At 43.1% G+C, this 14,600-nt stretch overlaps 2 protein-coding genes across 2 annotated transcripts; both read right to left on the minus strand.

Moving 5' to 3' along the window:
* Positions 1 to 6,837: 6,837 nt before the first annotated feature.
* Positions 6,838 to 7,587, minus strand: LOC119314810. Its single transcript, XM_037589497.1, has one exon. The coding sequence runs from the start codon at positions 7,563 to 7,565 to the stop codon at positions 6,975 to 6,977; it is 591 nt and encodes a 196-aa protein (XP_037445394.1). The 5' UTR covers positions 7,566 to 7,587; the 3' UTR covers positions 6,838 to 6,974.
* Positions 7,588 to 12,654: 5,067 nt separating this feature from the next.
* LOC119314812 lies at positions 12,655 to 13,590 on the minus strand. The gene has a single exon (XM_037589498.1). The coding sequence runs from the start codon at positions 13,547 to 13,549 to the stop codon at positions 12,962 to 12,964; it is 588 nt and encodes a 195-aa protein (XP_037445395.1). The 5' UTR covers positions 13,550 to 13,590; the 3' UTR covers positions 12,655 to 12,961.
* Positions 13,591 to 14,600: the final 1,010 nt, after the last annotated feature.

Genomic DNA, 14,600 nt, shown 5'->3' on the forward strand with positions numbered 1-14,600 from the left:
TCCACCTCCCACATGGAATAGGAAAAAGGGAAGGGAGAAGGAGAAGGAAGGAAGGGTGATGACCCACAAGTGTAGGGGATCTATCGTAGTCCTTTCGATAAGTAAGAGTGTCGAACCCAACGAGGAGCAGAAGGAAATGATAAGCGGTTTTCAGCAAGGTATTCTCTGCAAGCACTGAAATAATAGGTAACGGATAGTTTTGTGATAGGATAATTTGTAACGAGTAACAAGTAACAAAAGTAAATAAAGTGCAGCAAGGTGGCCCAATCCTTTTTGTAGCAAAGGACAAGCCTCTACAAACTCTTATATGATGTAAAGCGCTCCCGATGACACATGGGAGTATCGTCAAGCTAGATTTCATCACGTTCATATGATTCGCGTTCGGTACTTTGATAATTTGGTATGTGGGTGGACCGGTTCTTGGGTGCTGCCCTTACTTGGACAAGCATCCCATTTATGATTAACCTCTATTGCAAGCATCCACAACTACAACAAAAGTATTAAGGTAAACCTAACCATAGCATGAAACATATGGATCCAAATCAGCCCCTTACGAAGCAACGCATAAACTAGGGTTTAAGCTTCTGTCATTCTAGCAACCCATCATCTACTTATTACTTCCCAATGCCTTCCTTTAGGCCCAAATAATGGTGAAGTGTCATGTAGTAAACGTTCACATAACACTACTAGAGGAGAGACAACATACATCTCATCAAAATATCGAACGAATACCAAATTCACATGACTACTAATAGCAAGACTTCTCCCATGTCCTCAGGAATAAACGTAACTACTCACAAAGCATATTCATGTTCATAATCAGAGGGGTATTAATGTGCATATAGGATCTGAACATATGATCTTCCACCAAATAAATCAACTAGCATCAACTACAAGGAGTAATTAACACTACTAGCAACCCACAGGTACCAATCCCGGGCTTAGAGACAAGAATTGGATACAAAAGATGAACTAGGGTTTTGAGAGGAGATGGTGTTGGTGAAGATGTTGATGGAGATTGCCCTCTCCCGATGAGAGGAGCATTGGTGATGACGATGGCGATGATTTCCCCCTCCCGGAGGGAAGTTTCCCCGGCAGAACAGCTCCGCGAGAGCCCTAGATTGGTTCCGCCAAGGTTCCGCCTCGTGGCGGCGGAGTCTCGTCCGAAAAGATGGCTTATGATTTTTTTCCTCATCAAAAGACTCCATATAGCAGAAGATGGCCATCGGAGGGCCACCAGGGGACCCATGAAGTAGGGGGCGCGCCCCCCACCCTCGTGGGCAGGGTGTGCCCTCCTGTTGAACTTCTTGCGCTCAGTATTTTTTATATATTCTGAAAACGTCTTCCGTGAAGTTTCAGGACTTTTGGAGCTATGCAGAATAGGTCTCTAATATTTGCTCCTTTTCCAACCCAGAATCCCAGCTGTCGGCATTCTCCCTTTTTATGTAAACCTTGTAAAATAAGAGAGAATAGGCATAAGTATTGTGACGTAATGTGTAATAATAGCCCATAATGCAATAAATATCGATATAAAAGCATGATGCAAAATGGACGTATCAAAGGGGGCGCCCCCTTTCCCTAGTCCAATTCGGACCAGTCCATGGGGAAGGGGCGCGGCCAACCTTGAGGCCTTTCTCTCCTTTCCCGTATGGCCCATTAAGGCCCAATACGAATTCCCGTAACTCTCCGGTACTCCGAAAAATAGCCGAATCACTCGGAACCTTTTCCAATATATCGATCTTTACGTCTCGACCATTTCAAGACTCCTGGTCATGTCCCCGATCTCATTCGGGACTCCGAACAAACTTCGGTCATCAAATCACATAACTCATAATACAAATCCTCACAGAACGTTAAGCGTGCGGACCCTACGGGTTCGAGAACTATGTAGACATGACCGAGACACATCTCCGGTCAATAACCAATAGCGGAACCTGGATGCTCATATTGGCTCCTACATATTCTACGAAGATCTTTATCGGTCAAACTGCATAACAACATGCGTTGTTCCCTTTGTCATCGGTATGTTACTTGCCCGAGATTCGATTGTCGGTATCCTCATACCTAGTTCAATCTCATTACCTGCAAGTCTCTTTACTTGTTCTGTAATGCATCATCCCGCAACTAACTCATGAGTCACAATGCTTGCAAGGCTTATAATGATGTGCATTACCGAGAGGGCCCAGAGATACCTCTCCGATACACGGAGTGACAAATCCTAATCTCGATCTATGCCAACTCAACAAACACCATCGGAGACACCTGTAGAGCATCTTTATAATCACACAGTTACATTTTGACATTTGATAGCACACAAGGTGTTCCTCCGGTATTCAGGAGTTGCATAATCTCATAGTCTGAGGAACATGTATAAGTCATAAAGAAAGCAGTAGCAATGAAACTGTAACGATCATAATGCTAAGCTAACGAATGGGTCTTATCCATCACATCATTCTCCTAATGATGTGATCCCGTTCATGAAATGACAATACATGTCTATGGTTAGGAAACATAACCATCTTTGATAAACGAGCTAGTCAAGTAGAGGCATACCAGGGACACTTTGTTTTGTCTATGTATTCACACATGTACTAAGTTTCCGGTTAATACAATTCTAGCATGAATAATAAACATTTATCATGAAATAAGAAAATAAATAATAACTTTATTATTGTCTTTAGGGCATATTTCCTTCAGTCTCCCACTTGTACTAGAGTCAATAATCTAATTCACATCGCCATGTGATTTAACACCAATAGTTCACATCACCATGTGATTAACACCCATAATTCACATCTCCATGTGACCAATACTCAAAGGGTTTACTAGAGTTAGTAATCTTAGTTCACATCGCCATGTGATTAACACCCAACGAGTACTAAGGTGTGATCATGTTTTGCTTGTGAGAGAAGTTTAGTCAACGGGTTTACCATATTCAGATCTGTATGTATTTTGCAAATTTCTATGTCAACAATGCTCTGCATGGAGCTGCTCTACCTAATTGCTCCCACTTTCAGTATATATCCAGATTGAGACTTAGAGTTATCTAGATTAGTGTCAAACTTGCATCGACGTAACCCTTTACGACGAACCTTTTGTCACCTCCATAATCGAGAAACATATCCTTATTCCACTAAGGATAATTGTGACTGATGTCCAGTGATCTACTCCTAGATCACTATTGTACTCCCTTGTCAAACTCAGTGTAGGGTATACAATAGATCTGTTACACAACATGGCATACTTTATAGAACTTATGGCTGAGGCATAGGGAATGACTTTTATTCTCTCTCTATCTTCTGTCGCGGTCGGGCTTTGAGTATTACTCAACTTCACACCTTGCAACACAGGCAAGAACTCCTTCTTTGACTGTTCTATTTTGAACTACTTCAAAAACTTGTCAAGGTATGTACTAATTGAAAAAACTTATCAAGCATCTTGATCTATCTCTATAGATCTTGATGCCCAATATGTAAGCAGCTTCACCGAGGTCTTTCTTTGAAAAACTCCTTTCAAACACTCCTTTATGCTTTCCAGAAAATTCTACATCATTTCCGATCAATAATATGCCATTCACATATACTTATCAGAAAGGCTGTAGTGCCCCCACTCACTTTCTTGTAAATATAGGCTTCACCGCAAGTCTGTATAAAACTATATGCTTTGATCAACTCATCAAAGCGTATATTCCAACTCCGAGATGCTTGCACCAATCCATAGATGGATTGCTGGAGCTTTGCACATGTTGTTAGCACCTTTAGGATCGACAAAACCTTCTGGTTGCATCATATACAACTCTTCTTGAAGAAATCCATTTAAGGAATGCAGGTTTGACATCCATTTTCCAAATTTCATAAAATGTGGCAATTGCTAACATGATTCAGACAGACTTTTAAGCATCGGTACAAGTGAGAAAATCTCATTGTAGTCAACACCTTGAACTTGTCAAAAAGCTTTTTTGACAAGTCTACATTTGTAGATAGTAACACTACTATCAGCGTACATCTTCCTCTTGAAGATCCATTTATTTTCTATGGCTTGCCAATCATCGGAAAAGTCAACCAAAGTCCACACTTTGTTCTCATACATGGATCCCATCTCAGATTTCATGGCCCCAAGCCATTTCGCGGAATCTGGGCTCATCATCGCTTTCTCATAGTTCGTAGGTTCGTCATGGTCAAATAACATGACCTCCAGAACAGGATTACCGTACCACTCTGATGCGGACCGTACTCTGGTTGACCTACGATGTTCGGTAGTAACTTGATCTGAAGTTTCATGATCATCATCATTAGCTTCCTCATTAATTGGTGTAGGCATCACTGGAACTGATTTCTGTGATGAACTATTTTCCAATTCGGGAGAAGGTACAATTACCTCATCAAGTTCTACTTTCCTCCCACTCATTTCTTTCGAGAGAAACTCCTTCTCTAGAAAGGATCCATTCTTAGCAACAAAGATCTTGCCTTCGGATCTGTGATAGAAGGTGTACCCAACATTTTATTTTGGGTATTCTATGAAGACGCACTTCTCCGATTTGGGTTTGAGCTTATTAGGTTGAAACTTTTTCACATAAGCATTGCAACTTCAAACTTTAAGAAATTACAGCTTAGGTTTCTTGCCAAATCATAGTTCATACGGTGTCGTCTCAACGGATTTAAACGGTGCCCTATTTAACGTGAATGTAGCTGTCTCTAATGCATAACCCCAAAATGATAGTGGTAAAATGGTAAGAGACATCGAATAAAGTACGGTTATGACGTTCGGACACACATTATGCTATGGTGTTCCAGGTGGCATGAGTTTGTGAAACTATTCCACATTGTTTTAATTGAAGGCCAAACTCGTAATTCAAATATTTGCCTCTGCGATCAGATCGTAGAAACTTTATTTTCTTATTACGATGATTCTCTACTTCACTTTGAAAATCTTTGAACTTTTCAAGTGTTTCAGACTTGTGTTGCATCAAGTAGATATACACATATCTGCTTAAATCATCTGTGAAGGTCAGAAAACAATGATACCCGCCATGAGCCTCAATTTTTTGAATTTTTTACAAGAAAAATAATCAATTTTACTGTTCAGTGGAGCTTAGAAGGGTACTTTGGCCCCCTCCCCCTCTAATAATATGCACGAAATTCCTTTTTCGCTCCTATTCTCAATCCCAGTGCCAACAGACTACTTCTCACATGAGTGAAATTTCCTCTCCAAACTACCAATGTCGTCCATTTTCACCTCCATTGCTGATGTTGTTATCCAATTAGGATCTTGAACAACCCTCCCCCGACGGCCTTGGTTATGAGCCGTGTGACGGTGCCTACTGCTGTGGAGGCACCACCTCGCTACGCCGCCTCATTATCATCCGGGAGCTCTGCTGCGAGATCCATCTACACAAATAACTCAGAGGAGTTGGCAGAGGCAGAGGCGGAGATGCTTACAGACGACGAGGCGACTAAGAACCAAGAGCTCCAACCGCACGAGCTCGACGATCTAGATTCAAGATGAAGGAGGATGGGGTTCACCTCGAGGGGAGGGGGGAGGGGGGTAGGGTGGAGGCATATGAGCGCACTATCGAGGAGTCGCGATAGGACTACCGCCGTGAGCTCCATACCGCGAGCGCCTCGCCCGCATGGAGAGCATTGCGGATGGGCGGTCCACCGCCGAGGAGTCACATGCCGAGTATCGCCTTGAGATCCGATACCATAAGCACATGGCTCCGATATGGAGCGCTTGGCGAATAAGGGGTGCACCGTCAAGGCGTCGCAATCCGAATACTACCGCGAGTCCTGGTACCGTGACCACGTCGCCGCCTAGTGCCTACACGGTGGTATGTTTTAAATCTCCACAATTGATTCAATTAAGACGGCTATACCGAAGCAGATGACCGTACATACATAATCAAGGAAAATAATAATCGCCCTTTCTCTGACACAGCTTTAGAAACTAAGCAATTTGGAAAATTCTTTCAAATACATACTCAACGGTATATTTTCATGTAGCATTTAACTCAAATTTCATTGATCAAATTAATGACCTAGGATACGCTCGGCCCTTATAAGCTAGAAGAGAGTGAGTGGCACTAGTTTTTGTCTTCTTCCTCTAATTTGTTTTAAGCACCAGCCTTGAACATGTGGCGCAAGTATGGACCGAACCTTTGACAAATGGAAACTTGTTGAAAATCAGTCCATGCATGTAAAACTAGTTGGAAAATAAACATTAGACAGAAAATAGCTGGGGAATCCAAGGCTGTCGTAGGTTTCCAAATGCTAGAGTCATCATTGGATGGTTTTCTCTTTGCAATCCTTTCTCAGCACGACAATTAGTTTATTGGTTCACCCATTTACTTTAGTTGTTTATTATCAAATTGTATTTTGTTCCTAAAGTGAACAGTTTTTTTCCTTCCTTTACATATTTCTTCGGCCGTACGCACGTGCCACAAATGAGTTATTACGTAGCGTGTTTGGTTGAATCATACGTATACCCGCAGCAACAACAACAAAAGAACCATATATTTAAAAACAAAAAAGCTCAAAACCAAAAGAACCATATGTGTTGGTAAGAGGTGAATGAAATCGGCAGAGGAAGCATGGATCATCACAGAGGTCGATCACAATCAGTGGCGAAGACAGGCCTGGGGCAGCTAGGGCTATAGCCCCAGGCCTAGAAACAACTTCCTTTGTAATTTTTTCATGCAAAACATAGAAAATCATAGAAGATCATAGAAGTTTATCACTCAGCATAGCACAACCCCAGGCGTAGTCTGCATCTAGCTCAGCCACTGATCACAATCACAGGGTAAGTGATAAGAATGGGTACTAAGTATAAACATATGAGTACTGGAGTAGTAGTTAATTTGTTTAATTACCAAAGTCAACCAGAAAACAAAACCATGACCGTACATATATACTCAAGGAAACTAAAAATCAAACAACTTTAACAAGAGCTAGTAGTATGCAATGAGGGTTTGTTTTTCTTTATTTGGTCACTTTGTTGACGAGCACCTCCAGGACAGCCATGGCCTTCTCGGCATCGTTCTTCTTGGAGACATCGTCGGGTGTCTTCTTGTCATTCGCAGGGCGACACCTATCGCAATTCCACTGGGCATGCGCCCCGTTGTTCTCCTTGATGAAGCTGCGGATTTCGGGGAGCTGGGCCATGCCGATGTCGTCCGAGCCCTCTTTGCTCGTGCACAAATTGTCGAGTTTTTCGCCGCCATTGGTCAGCTCCTTGTAGCAGGTTTCAAAGCAGACCTCGTCGGCCTTGGTCAGGTCTGGGTAGCGCTGCTTCTGAAGGCCCGGGCTCGCGTCCCCGGACGCTTTAAGAAGGAGGGTGGCGGTGGTGAGCGCCGCCATCCCCACCAGCTTCTTGTCGTCGGCGCCTTTGCACTCGTCGTAGCGTGCGATCATGTCGGCGCAGAGGTCCGGGTAGGGCGTGTCGGTGCACAACCTTTTGACATTGGCGTCGCCGCCGGCCACTTTGGGGGCGGTCTCCACCGCCATCCCCACATCACTAAGGAGGAGGAGGAGGACGGTGAAGGAGGAGATGATGGTGAACAGCCTCGCCATGGCAAGCTGGATTAACTGTTAGCGTCTTAGTTAGTTGTCCTATGCGGCAGTCCATATATATAAGCACATGCATGCGGTGCTATATATAGATAGATATACATGCCGACCGCAGGGTACGTCACACTGAACTGACGGATAGCCGGAGGTGGAGGAGTGTGTCTTTGAGGATAGCCAGAGATCATAAAATAGGGGTATGAGAGGCGGTGGCCAGGTTAATCTGTGGAGGTGAGGCCATCGAGCCACAGATGCATGCATGTTGCGAATGTTACGACACGTGGTAACCCACGGATGGTCGAGCTCTTTCAAGAGGCAAGAGGAACTTTTAATCCTAGCCTTTGAGTGATCAAGCGTACTAGATGCTAACACGCGCTTCACCACGCCATTTTTCACTCGTGGTATTAACTCTTTTTCTTTAACATGTTATTGCAGTTGGTTATTTCATTTTGGTTTTATCTATGTTGCCTTAGGTTTTAGTTATATGTTCTTGTGGTGTTTCTTTCCATCGTATATCGTGTTGTCTTTGCAGGTTTCGACATTGGTTTCAGCTAGTGGTGGTTTTGTGTTTCCCTTGGGAGTTCTTATTTCACGTTGAAATCATGAAATTGCTGCTATAACATTCACGTGGGCCGTTCAATATAAGTGTCGCTCATTCAACTTGGCTCCATGCTCCCCTCGCTTAACTTTTTTTTCCTGCTCGCTCCACTATTAACTTAGACAATACTGGCTATCATATTGTTTTATTTGAAAATGTTTGTTAAATAAAAAGATGTTCAATCTTTTAATCTTGGATTTAAAAACTGTTGCAAATTTTAAAACCATGATTTTTTTTATAAATGTTCATGATTTCAAATAATATTCATGAATTTGAAAGTTGGCACATTTCAAACAATATTCATGAATTTGAAAGCTGCACATCAAAATGGACAGCAAGGAGAATGCCAGTAAGCTGCAGAGCAAGGTGACCTCTCGGTGCTGGGGCCTACGATTGAGGAAGTAAAACAGTTGCTGGAGTCGCGTGAAGAGTGGAAGGTAAGCTGGGCTCGACGTTCGGCAAATGGTGCAGCTCATACGTTAGCAAAAGTAGGGGTTACTAATAATCTATGTAAGTTGTGGCTGCATGTGCCTCCTGAATGTATCCTGTAAACTGTTTTGGCAGAGATTCCTGCCTTTTATGAATAAATAGAGGGAGGTTAAATTAAAAAAAACATCCTGCTTATGAACGTTGGAAATATCATGACACAAAAACAATTCATAGATTTTAAAAGTGTGGACAAACATAAACGTTTGAGAAGACGCATTGTGTTTTTCTTAAATGTGATCTGATATCGAAAGGGACATATGACGTGGATATAGGAACGCCCCTTGACAATGCCCTAACAAATTATGCCCGATCTCATTCAATTTCTTTTAAAGGTAAAGCAGACGCACACAATACTGTAGTCGGTCACGTCTCTAGCTGGTTGGTTTCATGTGCTGACATTGTATTGATTACTACACTACATGTAAAGCCACAATAGTACTCCACGACGTGTTCATGACCTCTTACTACTGATCAGCGGGGTCCATGCGCCCACTACAGCCCCGACGCAAGAGAACGCTTTAATTCCAGGGAGCTTAGTATCTTTAAGGATGCTTGACCATACTAGTCCTCTAGAGCTACCTATAGTAGGTGATTTGTGTGTCTGTTGAAAAGGTCATAAAGACATTATTATTTTCAAGTTACCATGTGATATAGTTTAGGACAAGGAGATATGGGTATTATATTTTTTAACATGATATATGTGGGATGTTTTCATCATGTTAACCGGCACAGGCAAGAGCTTGCATGACACATACGTCACTGAAACATATCATCGGATATGGAGTATCGTATCTTGGGGAAGTGTCACTCCAGTCCACAGGGATGACACCATGCTAGAGACAGAACTGCACATAAGGTATTACAACTTAGTTTTAGTGGCCTACTCTTTCCAAGGATGACGTAAGTTTATATTGTCTGGTGATGAATGTCAAAAATTGGTAATATTAGTACACACCAAGAAATATCTATGAATTATTCTCTTGTTTGGACATGAGGTTTTGACTATATGGATATTTTCCAACTTCACATGGTAACATTTCTATTTTAGTTATTGTTGATTATGTCACTAAATAGATAGAAATTATTTCAACTGAAAGTGTTGATCATAAGATATCTATTTAAATCTTAAAGAAGTTATCTTTCCAAGGTTTGGGGTCCCTAGATATCTCATGACTGATTGTTGTTCAGATTTTATTCTGGGTATGACGTAGATCACACAATAGCATTACCATATCATAATCAGTCCAATGGATGGGTTCAATTAACTAATAGAGAGATCAAATTAATTTTCAAAATACTATCAATAGATCGAGGACATATTGGTCTAAAAACTGAATGATGCACTATGGGCTTATAGAGGTGCTAATAAAAATACTATGAGAATATCACTATGTAAGATGGTTTATGGTGGATATAAGTGTTTGAGTGGAGGAATGAAGCTTATGAAAATGCGAATACGATAAAGCACAAAATTAAAATGTGGCATATGATAGGAGAATAGAGAAATATGAATTTAAAATAAGCGATGAAGTTCTCTTGTACAAGTCTTGTTTTAGATATTTTTCAGGTAATCTTGTCTTCAAATGAGAAGGATCATTCACCATCGAGGAAGTTTATTGGTTTTGGGAAATTAAGGACAACAATGCCAAGGGGGCAAGCCGATAGTAGTGAATGGGAAAATACTTAGGCATTATACTGTCGGTTACCCTCTCGAGGCAGAAACTGATGTAGTGATGTTATACAGGTAATTACTCTAGAAGACTTCATTGAAATAAGTTCTAGAAGGCTCCAGAACCCTGAAAAATAATAAGTATGTGATCAGGTATGGAAATGATCTCTGGAAAATTCATAAAAATCGTATTCGGAAGTTTAGTCAAATAAAAAATATCAGGCAACCGAGGATGTTCCAGTGGACCCCACGTGGGTGTCCTATGCAGCCGCCCTCCTAGAAGACAACCTCGGATGCCGCCTCGGCTCCGCCTTACACCCGGTGTCTTCTCCTGCATGATTTTTTATACATATATATAAATTTCACGGATTTTTCTGATCTGTGTTTGATACTTTTCGTCTTGTTTTCATTTTGAGTTGTTTCTGCCACGAATTTCTAGTTTCTAGAGCATGTCTTCATTTCATGGATCATGTAACATGAATTATGTTGCACGACAAGCATGTCAAACATGGCAAACTTATCTCAAGGAGAAGTATGTAGAGTTATGGAGGAACTTCATCACAGATCATTTCAGAGTACATAGTAGGATCACTGTGTCGGATGATGAGGGTAACCTTTATCATGAAGCCCACGGGTGAACGAAAGATGACGAGATCACCGCCAACCCGAGAGAACATGTGGAAGCAGTAGCAGACGAAGAACAAGATGAAGAAGTTCCACTTCCCCAACCTAAATATTTACATGTTGAAACCTTCGGACAAGCATCCTATACTTGTGGGATCGATAACTGTACAACCTCCTAATCCTAAGAGCATCTACACCTGGACCCCTATATCCTCCTCGAACGCCTGAACGTCTGCCTGGTCAGTGTCCAACCAGAAAATGGTGATCCAACTACCCTTCATTTCCTCCCTATACGTCTGAACTGACCGACACATCTCAAATCCATCTCAAATCTGAGGACAGTATGAGGGCGTCCACACACGCCCGGGCACCCCACTCCAGGTCACAGCGGCCCCACCTGCAGCCTCTTTCTTCCTCATCTCTGCATCGCGGTTAGAATGCACCGGCGTGGGCGGAGGAGGTCGGCTACCCCGTGCGTCACTAGCTTGCCGCAGCAGCAGCCGTGTGGCTCGCCGGCGTGCTGGTCGTAGCCTCACGGGAGTCGCGGGCGCGCTCGCCGGCATGCACACTGAGCGCGCGTGCAGGCGTGTGGCCGTGCTGGCCGCCGTGCGCACTGGACGCGGATGCGGGCGTGCATAGCCGGAGCCCGCGTGCTGCGGGCGGGTGTGCAGCCGAAGCCGTGTCTGGTTGTAGATGTTCTAACCTTGTGCATGCTACACCTACTCGTCTCTGTCAAGATATTCTCGCTTCCTTCGTCAACTATTTATAATTATATTTTAAGCTAAAAAACTATTTATAATTATATGGGTAAAGACCAAGCATAATTAGATGGGTAAAGGCACCCTCCCGGGCTTGCTCCAAGCTTGGGGGAGGAACCGCATTATCTTTTAAATCGTTCTTTATTCTCTTTTATCTTTTCATCCTTAGGTTATATCGTGATTTTGAGAAGTTATAGTATGGTACAGTGGCTGCAAGATGTTCTACCCTCTCCTTCAGAGAAATTATCAATGGTGTAAGGTTATAAATTTAAGAGATGGCATTGAGACTTCCTTTTGCTTGTTCGTTATTATATATTCTAATGACACTGTAAGTCATCCTTATATAGTCCAGATAGCTTGAAGCTTCTACCTACCCTGGAGCGTTCGTAATATGTTTGGCAACTGGTTGAGGTGTCTTGATAAATATTTCCATTCACATATTCTCGCGTTGGCGGCAATCCTATGTTGGGCCATGTGGCTTTGTAGGAGTGACTGTGACGTTGCTTTCAACAAAAAAGTGTGTTTCAACTGATGTGCTGGGTATTCATGTATGTACACACCGGCTCCATGCTTGGTCTATCATGTGCTAATGCTTCAACCACGAGCTTACGGCTAGGGAAATTTTCTCCAACCATGGATGGCGGAGTAGTCTTCAACTCTTTGGATAGAATCTCCTCCATCTTAGTTTTTTTTTCCTGTAAGTCAATGCTTTCTATTTTTCATTTTTAAACGTGTTAGCTATGCATCTTGTTATGTTGAATCTGGATATTCACTTAATGTAGGACTGAGTTAAAATGTCCTTTATGAAAAAAAATATAAACATATAATTAGTTCGTTTTATTTCGATAGCCGACGAAGAAAACAAAACCATATCATACATCTATATCTATACCAATACAAAAAGACCCAAAGGGAGCAAATTCAATTAATCTTAACCATCAAATCATGTCAATCCAATGACCTATATTACTCCAATGCTGAGCGCTCAAGAAGTTTAGCGTGCAATTAATATTATAACAGATATCAAAGTCTATTTCTTTTAAGAAAACAAATAAATGTTTGTGCTACTCACATAATTAAGATGTAATTTATATCTTACATAACATCTACGTGCAATTAATTTGCGCCCTAATAGCAGTGTGCATTGCACGTATGAATTTACTATTACATAACCAAGGAAACTAATAAGATGCCCACAAGATAAAAAAGGAAACTAACCAAAAAACGTAGTAACAGCTAGTACTCAATGAGTTATTCTTTTCTTTTATTTGGTTAGTACTTTGTTGACGAGCACCTCCAGGACAGCCATGGCCTTCCCGGCCTCGTTGTCCTTGGAGACATCGTCGGCTATGTTCTTGGCTTCCCCTTGGCGACACCTCTCGCAATTCCACTCGACATGCGACTCCTTGTTGAACTTGATGAAGTTGTCGATTTGGGGGAGCTGAACCTTGCTTATGCACAGCTTGTCGAGTGTTTGGGCGGCGTTGGTCAGCTCCTTGAAGCAGGTTTCAAAGCAGATCTCGTCGGCCTTGCTCAGGCCCGGGTGGCTGTCCCTCTGGACAGCCGGGCTCGCGGTGGCCGTCGCATTAAGAAGGAGCTTGGCGGAGGTGAGGGCCGCCATCCCCACAAGGCCTTCCTCGTTCGCGCCTTTGCTCTGGTCGTAGCGCGTGATCATGGAGTCGCAGAGCTCCGGGAAGGGCGTGTCGGTGCACAACTTCTTGACCACGGGGTTGTCGTCGTCTCCGTCTCCGTCGGCGTCCGCGGCGGCGGCGGCGAGTGAGACTTCACTGAGGAGGAGGAGGACGACGACGAAGAAGACGAAGGAGGAGACGGTGTTGAAGAGCCTCGCCATGGCCAGCCGATGCACAAACTGTCCAATCGTACGTTGGAGGCCTAGACCCATCTCCATCCATATATAGCCAAATGTGGGGGGTGGTGCTATATATAGATAGACATGCCAACCGCAGGGTAGGGGACGACCGACCAACGGATCGCCGGAGGTGGAGGAGGAATATGTGTGAGCTAAGTTTTTCCTGAGATCATCAGGAAAATAGGGGTAAGAGAGGCGGTGGCCATGGTCAATCGAATGGTGAGGCCGCCGATCGAGCCACACAGATGAGATGCATGCATGCCACAAACCGTAAACCAACGGTGGTCAAATGTCGAGCTAGCTAGCACGTGGCAGGCACTAACGAGTGGTTCCAATAACATAGGCCACAATTAGTTAGGATGCAATCACGTTAGGCACTAACTAAAGAATGCCTTTTTAAAAACGAAGCACTAAAGAGTTGTTCTAATAACATGCAGTTTGATCCTTCGCGACAGCGACGGCAACATCGTCTTCTCCGCTTGCCGCTCCATACGACACTGCTCCGGACCTCTTCAAGCTGAGCTTTTGGCATGCCATGAGGGTTTAAACCTTGCTCTTCAGTGGTCTACTCTCCCAGTGGACATCGAGATGGATTGCATGGATGCAGTCAGGTTGATCAAGTCGCCCACTCTTGACAGATCACCTCATATGATGTTAGTTCAGGAAATTAAAAGGCTCTTTGGTGAAAGGGATAACTCTATTGCTCATGTAAGTAGGAACCAGAACGTTGTCAGTCATACCCTTGCTGGCTTCGGACGCTCGGAGGGCCGGACTGCAGTATGGTTGCGCTCTGGGCCTGCAGATGTTCCTCTGCTTTGTAGGAACGAACTCATCATGCGTTGAGTAATGAAATCCCTTTTAACCCCGCAAAAAAAAATAACATGCAGTTGTACTTTACATCTCACTTGTTTACGATGAAAACTAATTTGAATTGAAACAAAATTAACGATCTCAGGAAAGGACACGGTGAAAACAATTATGGTGTGTTTGGCTGAGGAACAAAGTGGAATGGAATCTTGTGAAGACAATAGGA

This window comes from Triticum dicoccoides, chromosome 6A (genome assembly GCF_002162155.2).
Source record: "Triticum dicoccoides isolate Atlit2015 ecotype Zavitan chromosome 6A, WEW_v2.0, whole genome shotgun sequence".
Taxonomy (NCBI): domain Eukaryota; kingdom Viridiplantae; phylum Streptophyta; class Magnoliopsida; order Poales; family Poaceae; genus Triticum; species Triticum dicoccoides.